This window comes from Staurois parvus, unplaced genomic scaffold, assembly GCF_062004578.1.
Source record: "Staurois parvus isolate SC_StPar_1 unplaced genomic scaffold, SC_StPar_1.0 ptg000519l, whole genome shotgun sequence".
NCBI classification, from domain to species: domain Eukaryota; kingdom Metazoa; phylum Chordata; class Amphibia; order Anura; family Ranidae; genus Staurois; species Staurois parvus.
The window spans coordinates 9,637-27,810 of record NW_028318315.1 but is presented as its reverse complement, the minus strand read 5'-3'; the positions used below and the strand labels follow the sequence as shown (position 1 = coordinate 27,810).

Below are 18,174 nucleotides of genomic sequence, written 5' to 3'. Positions count from 1 at the left end.
ACTTCACTGAAGGACACTGTTGATGAGGCACTGATGAGACTTCACTGATGGGCACTAATGAGGAGGCACTGATGAGACTTCACTGATGGGCACTGATGAGGAGGCACTGATGAGACTTCACTGATGGGCACTAATGAGGAGGCACTGATGAGACTTCACTGATGGGCACTGATGAGGAGGCACTGATGAGACTTCACTGATGGGCACTGATGAGGAGGCACTGATGAGACTTCACTGATGGGCACTGATGAGGAGGCACTGATGAGACTTCACTGATGGGCACTAATGAGGAGGCACTGATGAGACTTCACTGATGGGCACTGATGAGGAAGAACTGATGAGACAGCATTGATGGGCACTGATAAGCTGCTCTGATAATTAGGGCACTGATAGGGTCCCACTAATAATCAGGGCACTGATGATCAGAATAAACCATGTACTGTCACCCTTCTGAGTATCGGCTGTCCTTTCCTCCCACAGACACAGCGTTTAAGGAAAAGATTGCCGAAAACGGACAAGTCTGTTTACATGTGATCATCTGTGACTGGACACAGTGGTCACAGAGCATTCTCGATTTGCACCCAGGGGTTGGGGTTCTGGAAAGACATCCATGGACCCCCTTCCAGAACTAGAGAGCTGCGCTGTGGACATCTTTTGGCTATAGCATGGTACTAAAATGGTTAATTGAAGAATGTTGTTTCGTCATTTTGTTGTCCTGATTCGTTTTATTTCATTTTGCATCTTCGGCAATCCTTTTTGCATATTCGTTGGTCCGGGTCGATTCAAACAATTTTGCAGTTTTTCCAGAAGATTGCTATATATTCAATATATTATCTAATCTGATGGATTCCATATTTTGCGGACATTGGTCCAACCCAGAAAGAGAAATGGCATGAGCTGATTGGACAATATTGACTAGCATCATGTGCATCCATATTAACAAATGGATGAAATTTATTGGATGAGTTCAAAAACTGAATTTGTTTCCCCGTTGGCCCGAACTACTCGCGCATCATGTGACTTCATCTGAGCGAAACAAGTGCATTCGTTTTTCTGGATTCATCGCTAATCATTTCTGTGTCCATTCAGAGATTTGTAGACATCTGAATCTCAGAAAATCAAATTTCACATCTATTGTCATGTGTCCTGGATGTTGCAGGTCAATCCCGGGATTTTGTCTCCTGTCCCATCATGTCCTCATCCCGCAGGATCCAGGACTCTGTGCAGAGAGGCAGTGAGGTGATGACGGCTGGAACACTCTCCGGGTTCCATCACCAGGCACTGCAATTATACCAGACTAGACATGTGCAAAACGGAGACATTTGTTTCGATTTATTTGACTAACTTTGTTTAGTTCGATTTGTGAAATTCATTTAATTAGTTTTTGGAATTTGTTTCACTTATTCAATCTCAACTGAATTCAGACTGATAGTGGGCAGATGTCACAGCTGGACAGGCTGGTGGCAGAGCAGGCTGGTAGCAGGTAGGTGTCACGGCTGGACAGGCTGGTGGCAGAGCAGGCTGGTAGTATGCAGGTGTCACGGCTGGACAGGTTGGTGGCAGAGCAGGCTGGTAGCAGGCAGATGTCACGGCTGGACAGGCTGGTGGCAGAGCAGGCTGGTAGGAGGCAGACGTCACGGCTGGACAGGCTGGTGGCAGAGAGGCTGGTAGCGGGCAGATGTCACAGCAGGAAAGGTTGGTGGCAGAGCAGATGTCACGGTTGGACAGGCTGGTGGCAGAGCAGGCTGGTAACAGGCAGACGTCACAGCAGGACAGGCTGGTGGCAGAGCAGGCTGGTAACAGGCAGACGTCACGGTTGGACAGGCTGGTGGCAGAGCAGGCTGGTAGCAGGCAGATGTCACGGATGGACAGGCTGGTGGCAGAGCAGGCTGGTAGTATCCAGGTGTCACGGCTGGACAGGCTGGTGGCAGAGAGGTTGGTAGCAAGCAGACGTCACAGCAGGACAGGCTGGTGGCAGAGCAGGCTGGTAGCAGGCAGATGTCACAGCTGGACAGGCTGGTGGCAGAGAGGCTGGTAGCGGGCAGACGTCATGGTTGGACAGGCTGGTGGCAGAGCAGGCTGGTAACAGGCAGACGTCACGGTTGGACAGGCTGGTGGCAGAGCAGGCTGGTAACAGGCAGATGTCACGGATGGACAGGCTGGTGGCAGAGCAGGCTGGTAGTATCCAGGTGTCACGGCTGGACAGGCTGGTGGCAGAGAGGCTGGTAGCGGGCAGACGTCACAGCAGGACAGGCTGGTGGCAGAGCAGGCTGGTAGTATGCAGGTGTCACGGCTGGACAGGTTGGTGGCAGAGCAGGCTGGTAGCAGGCAGACGTCACAGCAGGACAGGTTGGTGGCAGAGCAGACTGGTAGCAGGCAGATGTCACAGCAGGACAGGTTGGTGGCAGAGCAGGCTGGTAACAGGCAGACGTCACGGTTGGACAGGCTGGTGGCAGAGCAGGCTGGTAACAGGCAGATGTCACGGATGGACAGGCTGGTGGCAGAGCAGGCTGGTAGTATCCAGGTGTCACGGCTGGACAGGCTGGTGGCAGAGAGGTTGGTAGCAAGCAGACGTCACAGCTGGACAGGCTGGTGGCAGAGCAGGCTGGTAGTAGGCAGATGTCACGGCTGGACAGGCTGGTGGCAGAGCAGGCTGGTAGCAGGCAGACGTCACGGTTGGACAAGCTGGTGGCAGAGAGGTTGGTAGCGGGCAGATATCATGGTTGGACAGGCTGGTGGCAGAGAGGTTGGTAGCAAGCAGACGTCACAGCAGGAGAGGCTGGTGGCAGAGCAGGCTGGTAGCAGGCAGACATCACAGCTGAACAGGTTGGTGGAAGAGAGGCTGGTAGCGGTCTAAATGCCTAAATGCACTGAGTTGCTGCCATGTGATTGGCTGATTAGCAATTTGTGTTACCAAGCATTTGAACAGGTGGACCTAATAAAGTGGCCGGTGAGTGTATGTTAGTGCTGTGTGCTCCTACTGATTCTGACATAGGGTATTCCTGTACCTGGTAACAGTTAGCTAGCCCACAGCTGCTTCATCCAACACGGTCCCACCAAACCCCAGAAGGTGGGAACAGGTACAAATTTTGTTCCCTGGGCATGCCCAGAAGTCCAGGGGATGATGAGTTCAGGGGATTATCGGTTAAAGAGCCCTGCACCTGCCACTGAGGAAGACAGGCAAAGGGGAACTCTGCTACATAAATCAGCTTCTGGGTTTTTGAGAATCTACCCCCATATGTCATTAGGAATGGTTGATCTCATGGTAAATCAGATAATTATATAGCACCCCCTGATCCCCAGTGGTACCTCCAGAGATAGAGGTGGCCCAGCAATTCATCCCAGGGCTGAGTCCATGTCTACAATGATGGACTGAAAGAATAGTAGGCATCAGTCACTTTCTGTCTTTTTGGAAGTTTTATTGGTCTTCACATACAAGGAGGAGAGGGCTAGGGATCCCATATACCCAAGCGGATCCCTTACAGACTACTCTAGATCCATGTCCAGATTCAGTCCACGTCCATGTCCAAGATGGTGGACTGAAACAATATTAGGCATCAGTCACTTTCTGTCTTTTTGGAAGTTTTATTGGTCTTCACATACAAGTAGGAGAGGGCTAGTGATCCCATATACCCAAGCGGATCCCTTACAGACTACTCCAGATCCATGTCCAGATTCAGAAAGTCAAAACCTTTAACCCAACCTAGCAACACTGTAGGTAGCATCTTTGTTGGTCCACAGACTTTCCTCTCTCGTTGCTTCTAGTGCTCTCTCTACCATTTTTTAGGCTTCGGTGCATCCCATCCAAGAGTCACCAGGCCCTTGCAAGAAATCAGTCTTCATCCTGGCTGTCACGGTCAGGCTCTGAGACCTATATAGCTATAGCAGTGGACAAACTTCCACTGACCAGCAGGATAAATATACAAACAGGCCACACTGATGGATGATGTGGGCTCACCTGAGGTGCGGGGTTTACATCCTTCCTGCCCATGCCAATTTTCAGCTTTCAACGCTGTCGCACTTTGAATGACAATTGCGCGGTCATGCAACACTGCACTCATATTACTTTTTTTTCACACAAATAGAGCTTTCTTTTGGTGGTATTTACTAGCCACTGGGTGTTTTATTTTTTGTGCTATAAACAAAAAAAAAGCAAAATATTTGAAAAAAAAAAAGTTTTTCTACATTTCTATTCTAAAATTTTGCAAACAGGTATTTTTTCTCCTTCACTGATGTGCATTGATGAGGCTGCACTGATGGCCACTGATAGGCAGCACTGATGAGGTGGCACAGATAGGCAGCACTGATATGCAACAATGATGGGCACTGACTGGCGGCTGAGGTGTCCCTAGGGTTGGTGTCACCCCTCCAGAAATGAAGTAGCGGTGCTGATGTAGCGGTAAAATGAGTATCCTTTGAAAATATGTATCCCCTGAAGCAACTGCGCAGAAGCTGATCTCCAAATTTAGCAGAGCCGGCGATCGGCTTCTTCGGCCTGAAACCAGCACATGCGCAGTTGCTTCAGTGGATACTCATTTTACTGCTACACCAGGGCGGGGGCAGCCGTCACTGTGCTGGCATCCTGCACCCCCTAGGGACACCACTGACTGGCAGCATTGCTGGGCACTGACTGTTGGCACAGCTGGGTGGCACTGCTAGGCACTTATGGGTGGCACTGCTGGGCACAGGTGGGCGGCACTGCTGGGCACCGATCATCAGGACACTGATCATCAGTGCCAATCCATCTTCTGACAATTGCCGGTTATCGGCAGTACTTGCCTCACGCTGTGATAGCATGATGAAAGTGCAGCTGATAACCGGCAACTGCATTTACCGATGATCTGCTGTGTCATTGGACACAGCTGATCGTGTGGTAAAAGGCCTTGTGATTGGCCTTTTACCACATCACGTGATCAGCTGTGTCCGTAGGACACAGCAAACATGGAGATCGCCAGGGGCGCGAGTTCTGGGAGGATGTCATATGACCATGCTGTACCCGTCATTCGGCTATACCGTAGATGCTATACCGTAGATGCCAAGTGGCTAAATACTAACCGGTATTCATCAGAGCTCCTGATGGTGGAGTTGGGTTTTGCTGCATGTTAGTACCAGGTCATGGTCCCCAGTGTCAGGGACCGCCGCGGCTCCGTCCCCGATGCACGCGCACTAGCAGCAGCTTACGCTGGGACACAAGCACCAGGTCCCGGCGGGCTGCGGCTGACAGGATGCCGCGCATGCGCAGTAGGAGCCACGGGCGCGCCTTGGGCGGCCAATGACAGCCCGGGGGCGCGTCCTGGGCGGCCAATGACAGTGCAGGGCGCGATATTTAAAGATGCCCTGCACTGTCACAAATCGCCGCAAGGTCTGACCTGTTACCTGAAGTTTCCTGTGCCCTGTAATTATAGACCCGGATTGTTTGACCTTCTGCCTGCTCCAGCTCTGACCCGGATTGCCCGACTACGCTGCCTTCTCCTGAATTGACCCGGATTGCCCCTGACTACGCTGCCTTCTCCTATCCCGACCCCCGGCTGGTTTGACCATTCTGCGGACTGACTTCGATACTGACCCTGCGTGTGACCTGACCACTCTCTGCCGGCCTCCTCACATCTGGCTCTCTGCTGGTGTACACTCATCCCTGGAGGTTCCCTCTGCCACTGGTGGGATTGCTCGGAGGACGTGACCTGGTCCTGGTTCTGCTTCAAGTCCATCCCCACCATCAGGGGCCCTGGTGAAAACGCAGACCGGGACTTAGACTCCACGCTTCAGGTAATCCTGTCAAGTGGGCTGCCAGAGGCACCACCTGGCGGATCCGTAACACCCAGGATCACCCCACCAGGTGGTGGGCAAACCAGGGTACAGTAGCAGATAAAGCAGGTAGGAATCAAGCAGAAGAATAGTTAGTAAACAAAAGTTGGTAACAAGGGGTTGCAGGTTGGGATCAAGCAGAAGCGTAGTCAAGGAACAAGCCAAAGTTTAGTAATGATTGGTAGTGAAGATAGATTAACTCAATAATCTGGCAAACAGGAAGTGCAAAGGCATGGCTTTAATAGGAAGTTCATGGGAGGAGCAAAGGGTTCAAGGTTCAAAACAGACAGTACACAAGGTTGTCCTAAGAGATCAGACAGGGAGCTGTCCAGCATCTCAGGTGGATCAGCAAGATGAGTTACCACCAGACACAAAAGAGATCCCGGCTTCAGATCCAGGTCCTGACACTGGCCTTCTCCAGCAAGGTCCTCCTCCTCCTGGATCTTGATCTTGGCACAGCTTCTCCCATCGACAGGCAGGACAACCTCAAGAACGACTTCAGGCCTATCTTAACATCCAGAGTACATAACAGACCACACACAGGTTATGGGCTTTACAGATATATTAGTCCAGAAGCACCTTCCAAAGCCACAGCCTGGGGGAAGAGAGAGATCACATGACCTACTCCAGATATTTATATTCTCCCCCGGCATGAACCAACAGCCACGAACCACCAACTGGGTTGGACAGATGATGCATAAATATTCATAACTCAGTCTTGCTGTGGCCTCACATACTATTGCCAGTGGTGCTAGTGACACCTACTGGCAGCAGTAGGAAATCACAGCTCTACTGAGTTTAGGGGAAGACCAAGTGATGAAATAAACTACAAATCAGTCTTGGCTGACTACCGACCAGCAAAAACTAAATATATGCAGTAGTCCCTGTTTAGAACAGAGTGCTACAATTACAAGACCACATGATCTTTATGGACTCACTTGAGACACTCTTCAAAATGTACATCATATCTACAAGACAAACAACTCTGGTACCGCAAAATTACCGTATTTTTCGCTCCATAAGACGCACCTAGGTTTTAGAGGCAGAAAACAGGAAAAAAAAATTCTGAACTAATGGACTGCAGACATAGTACAGGAGATGACCAGAGACTGCGGACAGTACAGGGATGACCAGAGACTGCGGACACAGTACAGGAGATGACCAGAGACTGCAGACATACTACAGGAGATGACCAGAGACTGCAGACATAGTACAGGAGATGACCAGAGACTGCGGACAGTACAGGGATGACCAGAGACTGCAACAGTACAGGAGATGACCAGAGACTGCAGACATAGTACAGGAGATGACCAGAGACTGCGGACAGTACAGGAGATGACCAGAGACTGCGGACACAGTACAGGAGATGACCAGAGACTGCGGACACAGTACAGGAGATGACCAGAGACTGCGGACACAGTACAGGAGATGACCAGAAACTGCGGACACAGTACAGGAGATGACCAGAGACTGCGGACACAGTACAGGAGATGACCAGAGACTGCGGACACAGTACAGGAGATGACCAGAGACTGCGGACATAGTACAGGAAATGACCAGAGACTGCGGACACAGTACAGGGATGACCAGAGACTGCGGACATAGTACAGGGATGACCAGAGACTGCAGACAGTACAGGAGATGAGCGGAGACTGCGGACATAGTACAGGAGATGACCGGAGACTGCGGACAGTACAGGAGATGACCAGAGACTGCGGACACAGTACAGGAGATGACCAGAGACTGCGGACACAGTACAGGAGATGACCAGAGACTGCGGACATAGTACAGGAGATGACCAGAGACTGCGGACACAGTACAGGAGATGACCAGAGACTGCGGACACAGTACAGGGGATGACCAGAGACTGCGGACACAGTACAGGAGATGACCAGAGACTGCGGACACAGTACAGGAGATGACCAGAGACTGCGGACACAGTACAGGAGATGACCAGAGACTGCGGACACAGTACAGGAGATGACCAGAGACTGCGGACACAGTACAGGGGATGACCAGAGACTGCGGACACAGTACAGGAGATGACCAGAGACTGCGGACACAGTACAGGAGATGACCAGAGACTGCGGACACAGTACAGGAGATGACCAGAGACTGCGGACACAGTACAGGAGATGACCAGAGACTGCGGACACAGTACAGGGATGACCAGAGACTGCGGACACAGTACAGGAGATGACCAGAGACTGCGGACACAGTACAGGGGATGACCAGAGACTGCGGACACAGTACAGGAGATGACCAGAGACTGCGGACATAGTACAGGAGATGACCAGAGACTGCTGACAGTACAGGGATGACCAGAGACTGCGGACATAGTACAGGGATGACCAGAGACTGCGGACAGTACAGGAGATGACCGGAGACTGCGGACATAGTACAGGAGATGACCAGAGACTGCGGACAGTACAGGAGATGACCAGAGACTGCGGACACAGTACAGGAGATGACCAGAGACTGTGGACAGTACAGGAGATGACCGGAGACTGCGGACACAGTACAGGAGATGACCGGAGACTGCGGACACAGTACAGGAGATGACCGGAGACTGCGGACACAGTACAGGTGATGACCAGAGACTGTGGACACAGTACAGGTGATGACCAGAGACTGCGGACACAGTACAGGAGATGACCAGAGACTGCGGACACAGTACAGGAGATGACCAGAGACTGCTGACATAGTACAGGAGATGACCAGAGACTGCGGACACAGTACAGGAGATGACCAGAGACTGCGGACACAGTACAGGAGATGACCAGAGACTGCGGACAGTACAGGAGATGAGCAGAGACTGCGGACAGTACAGGAGATGACTGCTGACCTTTGGGGAGGGGGGGAGCGGGTACCTGAATTTGACAGGTACCCGCTCTTACTTCTGCGGAGTTGTTCTTTGATCTTACCTGTTCCTCTATCCAGCCGCACGCTGTCTACCCGGCTTCTGTAGTGTGGGTGCTCGGCGGACAGCCGGATGCCCAGTGCGCATGCGCGAGCAGCGCTGCGCTTTCTGATTGGTCCGGCGGCTTCTGGGATCTGTCATGTGTCCCAGGTACCGCCTTACCATTCACAAAGAACACCGCTTCTTGCGCATGCGCACTTGGGACCCGGCTGTCACGCCCACACTACAGAAGCCGGGAAGACAGCGCGCCGCTGGATAGAGGAACAGGTAAGGTCCCACTGCAGAGCTGAGCGGCCGGCCCGGTATTCTGACACGGCGGCGGTGGAAAAACCGGACCGGTGGAAAAAGTGCGCCTTATGGAGCGAAAAATACGGTATGTTGAGTGCTTTTTCCTCTTCGGTTGCTTGAGAACCTTGGAGATCATACGGAGTTCAGGATTTTTTGCCCGTATCTCTTTCTTCTCTCTTTTCTAACCCCTTTTTTTCTTTTCCTCTGCTGACATCCTCTGCTCATAATCCTCTTCTGCTTTATGGCTCATTTAGTACATGTAAAACCTAAACTTGTAGAACCGGAGATGTGAATGTTATATTAAGCAGAATTATTGTTACTCTTGTTCTTCAAACCATATACAAACTACTTCTGATCATTTTTTGAGTGCACTGTCTACCCTAGCTGCATGGGGAACGAATACTCTGACATTTCTGTCTTTGCTAATTTGGAATCTTCTAATAAGATGTCATTCTGTTCACATAGTACAGTACGTGTGGATTTCTTATGTATGCAGTAAATACACTATATTGCCAAAAGCATTGGTCGGCTGGCCTTTCCACGCACATGACCTTTAATGGCCCCCCAGTCTTAGTCCGTAGGGTTCAGTATTGAGTTGGCCCCGCCCTTTGCAGCTATAACAGCTTCAACTCTTCTGGGAAGGCCGTCCACAAGGTTTAGGAGGGTGTCTATGGGAAGGTTGGACCATTCTTCCAGAAGCACATTTGTCAGGTCAGGCACTGATGTCGGGGGAGGAGGCCTGGCTCACAGTCTCCGCTCTAATTCATCCCAAAGGTGTTCTATGGGGTTGAGGTCAGGACTCTGTGCAGGACAGTCAAGTTCCTCCACCCCAAACTGGCTCCTCCATGTCTTTATGGACCTTGCTTTGTGCACTGGTGTGCAGTTAATGTTGGAACAGGAAGGGGCCGTCCCCAAACTCTTCCCACAAAGTTGGGAGCATGAAATTGTCCAAAATGTCTTGGTATGCTGATGGCTTAAGAGTTACCTTCACTGAAACTAGGGGGCCAAGCCCAACCCCTGAAAAACAACCCCACACCATAATTCCCCCTCTACCAAACTTTACACTTGGAGCAATGCAGTCAGGCAAGTACTTTTCTCCTGGCAACCATCATCACACTGATTGGAGTCAAGGTTGGCTCACTCCTGGCTCCAATTAGCTCTGGGAGAAGTCATTAAGCTAGGGCCTCACATACTTTTTCCTCCCTGCACTGTGAATGTTTACATGTTATGTGCAATTAAACCATGGCAACATCTAATGTTTGTGTAGTATTATGTTCAGCAGACTGTGTCCTTCTATTGTTGTGACTTAGATGACGTTCAGAGCACATTTTATGCCCAATTCATGCAAAACTCCACGTAATCCCAAGGGGTTCACATACTTTTTCTTGCAACTGTAAGTCTTGGATGCAGCTGCTCGGCCATGGAAACCCATTCCATGAAGCTCTCTACACACTGTTGTTGTGCTAATCTGAAGGCCACACCAAGTTTGGAGGTCTTTAGCTATTGACTCTGCTGACAGTTGGCGACTTCTGCGCACTGTGCGCTTCAGCATGTGCTGACCCCGCTCTGTCATGTGACGTGGCCTACCACTTGGTGGCTGAGTTGCTGTTGTTCCCAGTTGCTTCCACTTTGTTATAATCCCACTAACAGTTGAGCGTGGAATATTTAGTAGCCAGGAAATGTCACGGATGGACTTATTGCACAGGTGACCACCTATCACGGGACCACGCTTGGAGTCACTGAGCTCCTGAGAGTGACCCATTCTTTCACCAATGTTTGTAGAAGCAGTCTGCATGCCTAGGGGCTTGATTGTATACAGCTGTGGCCATGGAGGGGATTGGAACACCTGAATCACATGATTTGGAGGGCGGGCCCAATACTTTTGGCAATATAGTGTATGTTTTATACTGTTTTGGCAACGTTCTGTGAAAATTTTATAAAATAAAATTAAACATAATTTGTTATCAATAGCAAACACTGAAACTGAGCTCTTATTTCCAACCTCAAAATCTTAAATAACCAAATTGAACAGTATTGCCCCCAAGACAGAACCCTAGGACCACCTTTCAGAGAATGAATCATTTATCACGACTCTCTGGACCCATTCAGGTAACCAGTTTTCTATCCATGTACATACAATTTCCTCAACTCCTACAGATCTTTACTTGTAGATTAAACAGTCATGAGGTACGAAATCTAGATAAACAGTGTCCACTGGACTTCCAATTTCTCACTTCCTTCCTCATAGAACGATAAGAAGTTGGTCGGACAAGAACAGTCTTTCATAAATCCATGTTGGTTGTCACTTATGATACCTTTATCACAGACAAGCATCTGTATAGAGTCCCTTACCATTCCCTCAAATAGTTAACATACTATTGATGTTAGGCTGACTGGTCTGTTGTTTTCTGGAATACATCGCAATATCCCCCAGGGCAGTGTCCAGATCCCCATGCCCTTCGACAATCTCTTGCCTATTAGCCTTAAAAATGGTTTGAATTGATTTTAAAGATTATGTTCCCATTTACTTTAATGGGGTTAGGATTATCATGCAGAATTTAGGAGCAGTTTAGCATCCCTCCTGTGAACTGAACTTAGGAATGTCCAACTCATCCCTACACTCCGTTGTGAGATCTCTGATGTATAACAAGGCCTTGTTTCTGTGCGAAACATTTTCCACACTCAGGGCATGAATACGGCTTCTCACCTGTGTGCAATCTTTGATGTTTAACAAGGTCTGATTTTTGTAAAAAACATTTTTTGCACTCAGGGCAGGAATACGGCTTCTCCCCCGTGTGAGATCTCTGATGTAAAACAAGGCCTGATCTCCATGAAAAACATTTTCCACACTCAGAGCACGAATACGGCTTCTCGCCTGTGTGAATCTTCTGATGTGAGTTAAGTGAAAACAACCGTGAAAAACATTTCCCACACTCAGGGCAAGAATACGGGTTCTCCTCCATGTGCAATCTCTGATGCATAACAAGGTGGGATTTCTTTGAAAAACATTTTCCGCATTCTGGGCAGGAATAAGGCTTCTCCCCTGTGTGAGATCTCTGATGTATAACAAAGTCTGATCTGTGTAAGAAACGTTTTCCGCACTCGGGGCAGGAATACGGCTTCTCCCCCGTGTGCAATCTCTGATGTACAACAAGGAGTGATTTCTTGGAAAAACATTTACCACACTCAGGGCAAGAATATGGCTTCTCCCCCGTGTGCAATCTATGATGTTTAACAAGGTCCGATTTCTGTGAAAAACATTTCCCGCACTCAGGACAGGAATACGGCTTCTCCCCTGTGTGAATCCTCTGATGTGTTACAAGATTTGATTTCTGCGTAAAACATTTCCCACATTCGGGGCAGGAATACGGCTTCTTCCCTGCGTGAGATCTTTGATGTCTAACAAGATTTGATCTCCTTATGAAACATTTCCCGCACTCAGAACAGGAATGAAGTGCCTCACCCGTGTGAGATCTCTGATGTACAGTAAGACTCAATTCAGAGCTAAAACTTTCCCCACATTCAGGGCAGGAAAATGTCTCCTCCCCCTGAATTCCGGCACCATCCCTCACAGTACGAGGTTGCTCAGAGTCAGAAGAATGTGATGGCCCATCCACACTGTGAAGTCCACCATCCATAGCTGAACTCATTGCTTTTTCTCCTTCACAACTTCTTGTGATGTTCTCATCTTCCATTTTACAACCTGGAGATAAAGTGAGATGATCCTTTGAGGGTTTCCCGATGGTGTGTCCTGGAAAAATATAAAAATGTGATCAATATATAAAAAAAATAGTTAGATCACGTAAAAGAGAAGTATGGCCAAAGCTTTTTTGGTCATACCTTCTTCAGGGCCACAGGAGTACACTTTTACACTGCTGTTACCTAGAATCAGGATCGGATGTGTGGTCATGTTTTCTCCTATTGATAGGTGTGGGTCAGTAGGTATCATTCATCATGATAGATGTGGATCTGCACCACTGGACAACACGACTGATGTAGTTCTCCATAACGGGATTTTTTTTTGCAACAATGGACTTGTCAAAAGTGGGTCTGAATTTGTATTTACTAAACATTAGGGTTATTCATTAAAACGGGAGTTATCTGGGGCTTTGCCTGCTTTTTTAACCACTTCAAGTCCCGACACTTTACCCCCTTCCAGTCCCGACGCTTTCCCCCCTTCCAGTCCCGACGCTTTCCCCCCTTCCAGTCCCGACGCTTTCACCCCCTTCCAGTCCCGACGCTTTCACCCCCTTCCAGTCCCGACGCTTTCACCCCCTTCCAGTCCCGACACTTTCACCCCCTTCCAGTCCCGACACTTTCACCCCCTTCCAGTCCCGACACTTTCCCCCCCTTCCAGTCCCGACACTTTCCCCCCCTCCAGTCCCGACACTTTCCCCCCCTTCCAGTCCCGACACTTTCCCCCCCTTCCAGTCTCGACACTTTCCCCCCCTTCCAGTCCCGACACTTTCCCCCCCTTCCAGTCCCGACACTTTCCCCCCCTTCCAGTCCCGACACTTTCCCCCCCTTCCAGTCCCGACACTTTCGCCCCCTTCCAGTCCCGACACTTTCCCCCCCCTTCCAGTCCCGACACTTTCCCCCCCTTCCAGTCTCGACACTTCCATCCCCTTCCAGTCCGGACACTTTCCCCCCCTTCCAGTCCCGACACTTTCCCCCCCTTCCAGTCCCGACACTTTCCCCCCCCTTCCAGTCCCGACACTTTCCCCCCCCTTCCAGTCCCGACACTTTCCCCCCCTTCCAGTCTCGACACTTTCCCCCCCCTTCCAGTCCCGACACTTTCCCCCCCTTCCAGTCCCGACACTTTCCCCCCCTTCCAGTCCCGACACTTTCCCCCCCTTCCAGTCCCGACACTTTCCCCCCCTTCCAGTCCCGACACTTCCATCCCCTTCCAGTCCCGACACTTTCCCCCCCTTCCAGTCCCGACACTTTCCCCCCCTTCCAGTCCCGACACTTTCCCCCCCTTCCAGTCCGGACACTTTCCCCCCCTTCCAGTCCGGACACTTTCACCCCCTTCCAGTCCGGACACTTTCACCCCCTTCCAGTCCGGACACTTTCACCCCCTTCCAGTCCGGACACTTTCACCCCCTTCCAGTCCGGACACTTTCCCCCCCTTCCAGTCCGGACACTTTCCCCCCTTTCCAGTCCGGACACTTTCCCCCCCTTCCAGTCCGGACACTTTCCCCCCCTTCCAGTCCGGACACTTTCCCCCCCTTCCAGTCCGGACACTTTCCCCCCCTTCCAGTCCGGACACTTTCATCCCCATTCCAGTCCGGACACTTTCCCCCCCCTTCCAGTCCCGACACTTTCACCCCCTTCCAGTCCCGACACTTTCATCCCCCTTCCAGTCCCGACACTTTCATCCCCTTCCAGTCCGGACACTTTCATCCCCTTCCAGTCCGGACACTTTCATCCCCTTCCAGTCCGGACACTTTCACCCCCTTCCAGTCCCGACACTTTCACCCCCTTCCAGTCCGGACACTTTCATCCCCTTCCAGTCCGGACACTTTCATCCCCTTCCAGTCCGGACACTTTCATCCCCTTCCAGTCCGGACATTTTCACCCCCTTCCTGACCAGAGCAATTTTCAGCTTTCAGCGCTATCACACTTTGAATGACAATTGCGCGGTCATGCAACACTGTACCCATATGAATTTTTTAGCATTTTTTGAGACAGATAAATCTTTATTTTGGTGATATTTATTCACCACTTTTATTTTTTTTTGCTATGTAAATGAAAAAGTCCAAAAATTTTGAAAAAAAGTGTTTTTCTTATATAATTTTGCAAATAAATAATATTTCATCATCTTGGCCAAAATTTATTCCATTTTCTTTTTAGTAAAAAAAAAACCCTAATTAGTTTGTAACCAAAAATTATATTTTTAAACATTTTTTTTACAGTTTTGTTTTATTTTTTATATTATTATTTATGTTTTGGGTTTTTTTTTACATACTCTCACCCTAGCATTACAGTGTCACCATGGTGACACTGTACTACTTGTGGGGGGTGATGAAGATTTTTTTTTTTTTACACTGATTGCTTTTACACCCATATAGGATGTAAAAGCAATCATTTCTCTTTCTCTCTGACTGCATTCTTTAAGCCATTGAGAACTACTGTGAGAGCTGTGATTGGTCACAGCTTGTCACATGGTACAAAGCTGTTGTGAATAGCCCTGTACTATGTGACCTCTGTGATCATTCACAGATTTCACACGTAGTAAGCAATGATGTCACAAGTGACATCTTGCTTACTACTTTGCATGTGATCACTGATTGGCTAATCAGCGATCACATGATCGGGACCTCGCACAGAGGTCACGTCCGACGATTGGTGTTTCACTGTGTCTGGAGGACACAGTGGGCACCGTGAGCTCCCAGGGAGCACGCACAAGCAGGGGGTGCTTTATAAACGTCCACCCGACCCTGCGCTGCCAAAGTCCGGCCGTTTATATACAACGGCAGGACGGGAGGTGGTTAAAGGGGCTTCCATATACCACTTGCAGACCCCCACACACAATAGCCAGGGTTGTGAGGAAGAGTCCTTATCATGCAAGGCACACCCCTCATGTTGAAGGAATTCGGCCTTGTATGGTTCAGGAGGGGGGTGCACGCTGACCCCCTATTCCAGGCTAGCCAGGCTGTCTACTCAGACAAGAGTCTAGTATGAATTTTCAGGGGGACCCCAAGCCTTTTTTTTTTTTTCTTGCTTTTAGCATAGAGCTCCCCCCTGAAATACAAACCAAAAACATTGGAGGGTCCACACCAGTTTTTTTTGGGTGGTCCCCCTTAAATTCCATATCAGACCCTAAGGGCCAAGCAATAATGACTCACTGTGTTTTGAAAAAATGGAAAACATGTCAGAAAACCAATAGGATCGATCCTAACTCCTCATGCACACGGGACGTTTTGATAACGCTGGTGACGTTAGCTGTGTAAAGTCACGCTAAAAACAGGAGTTTTTCAGCTTTTTTTAGCTGTTTTGCATTAGTGTTTAGCTGTGTTTGAGGTTTTTAGCATTTTTTTTTTACCGAGAAAATATTTTTTGGGTCAAAAAACATCCAAAAACACCAGTTTGCGGCATTCTACTGCGTTTTTCAGCATTAGAGTGTTTTTACAGCTACAAAACTCTAGAAACCCACTAGTCCAGCCAAAAAACGTTGATTCCAGTCTGTGTGTGTATAGGCACATAGGATAACAGGCTGGGGGGTTTACTGGCTGTAGGAAAAAATGTCAAAAGCCAAAAACAGCCGCTGAAAAAATGTCTCGTGTGCACGAGGACTAAAGCCCATCCCTACTCCTTACTTTTCATGCCAGCAAGACTGTTAAAAGAGTTTTATGTTTACATTTTATGAGGGACCAACATATGAAAGGAGCAATCGTGATCATATCTGTGTTACTATGCCTAAAAATGACCCCCAGAATCTACAGAAATCATGTCTGAGAACATACATTGTGTCTGCAGGACAGAGAAGGGGGTTTATCTCAGAGAAAAGAAGATCTAATGTGTAGGACGGGTATCAGTGATTATTATCAACCTATTATTGGCTGATATCACTCATCTCCCGCCCTACTCTGGACCAATCAGTGTGCAGTAACAGAGCAGAGATAACAGAAGAATATATTGTGGCTCACCTGTGCTGATCTCTGTAGGAGTGTCCTCCTCTTTGAATGTCCTCATCATTCCAGCCTCCTCCGTATATTGCTGATCATCCCTCACATACGTCTCTTCTACTTCACCCTCAACTTTCATGGTAATCACTCCATACTCCTCATCCTCCTCTTTATTCTCTTCTTTAACAACAATATTATCATCCCCGAGGATTCCACTCTGAAAGATATAATAAAACATTCATTGTAACAAACATGCTGTGTATAAATCATAACTACCAATAATTGTCAATCATTTACCTGATGATGGTGAGGGATGGTGTGACCTTCCTGTGTGGAATCCCGGGAATACAGAGGACGGGGATATCTCTCTGGTTGGTTCCTGTAGCTGGATGACTCCACCATGGTGTTCTGGTACAGATCTTTGTGTCCTTTTGGAAACTCTGACTCCTCCATCACCCCATCCTCATCCTCCTCTTTTATCTCTTCTTTAATATCAACTTTAGGATCTCTCAGGTTTCCACTCTGAATATATAATAAAAATGACATCAATGGTAACAATGCAGATAATGTACAGATCCTAATGATACTATCAGTGATTGTTCCTCATCTACCTGATGATGGTGAGGGATGGTGTGACCTTCCTGTGTGGAATCCCGGGAATACAGAGGACGGGGACATCTCTCTGGTGGGTTCCCATGACTGGATCCATCTACCTGATGATGGTGAGGGATGGTGTGACCTTCCTGTGTAGAATCCCCGGAATACAGAGGACGGGGACTTCTCTCTGGTGGGTTCCCATGACTGGATCCATCTGTAGGAAACACACACACTGACTGAATCCATTGTTTCTATGTGTTTATCAGATGATGGGGGATCTAGGTGGATCCTCCGTACTGCTCTCTCCTTTACAATAAAGTCTCCTCTTACCCGGTGATGTGAGGGGCGGCTGATTGTCCATCATGACGTCCTTGTAGAGATCCTTGTGTCCTTCTAAATACTCCCACTCCTCCATGGAGAAATAGACAGTGACACCCTGACACCTTATAGGAACCTGACACACACAATGATACAGTCACCATCCAGACACATCCCTTGTCTGTTACTGGAGAATGTCCCAGAATTCCCGGCACCGCTCACCTCTCCTGTCAGCAGCTCCATCATCTTCTTGGTGACTTCTAGAATCTTCTGCATGTTGTGTTTCTCAGGGTTTAGGGAGTCACATGGAGGCACTGTGATGGTCATATGATCACCTGACTTCAGAGGAGAAAATCTCTGTATTGAGGAACCAATAGGAATATCATGTTAGAATCACAGAAACCTCCTCACCTCTCCGGTCAGGTCTGTGTTTTATTAATAGAGATGAGAGTGATGTCATGTGACCTCCCAGAATCCTCCTCACCTCTCCGGTCAGGTCTGTGTTTTATTAATAGAGATAGGAGTGATGTCATGTGACCTCCCAGAATCCTCCCCACCTCTCCGGTCAGGTCTGTGTTTTATTAATAGAGATAAGTGATGTCATGTGACCTCCCAGAA

The 18,174-nt window shown here is 48.9% G+C and overlaps 1 protein-coding gene across 1 annotated transcript in view; it reads right to left on the bottom strand.

The window, feature by feature from the left end:
• Positions 1–17,161, bottom strand: part of LOC149451776 (uncharacterized) — a 66,500-nt gene extending 49,339 nt beyond the window's left edge. Inside the window, 3 exon segments of the mRNA XM_089690164.1 lie at positions 11,635–12,764; positions 16,663–16,858; positions 16,939–17,161. Coding sequence (XP_089546290.1) covers positions 11,635–12,764; positions 16,663–16,858; positions 16,939–17,094 — 1,482 coding nt within the window. The 5' untranslated portion in view covers positions 17,095–17,161.
• Positions 17,162–18,174: the final 1,013 nt, after the last annotated feature.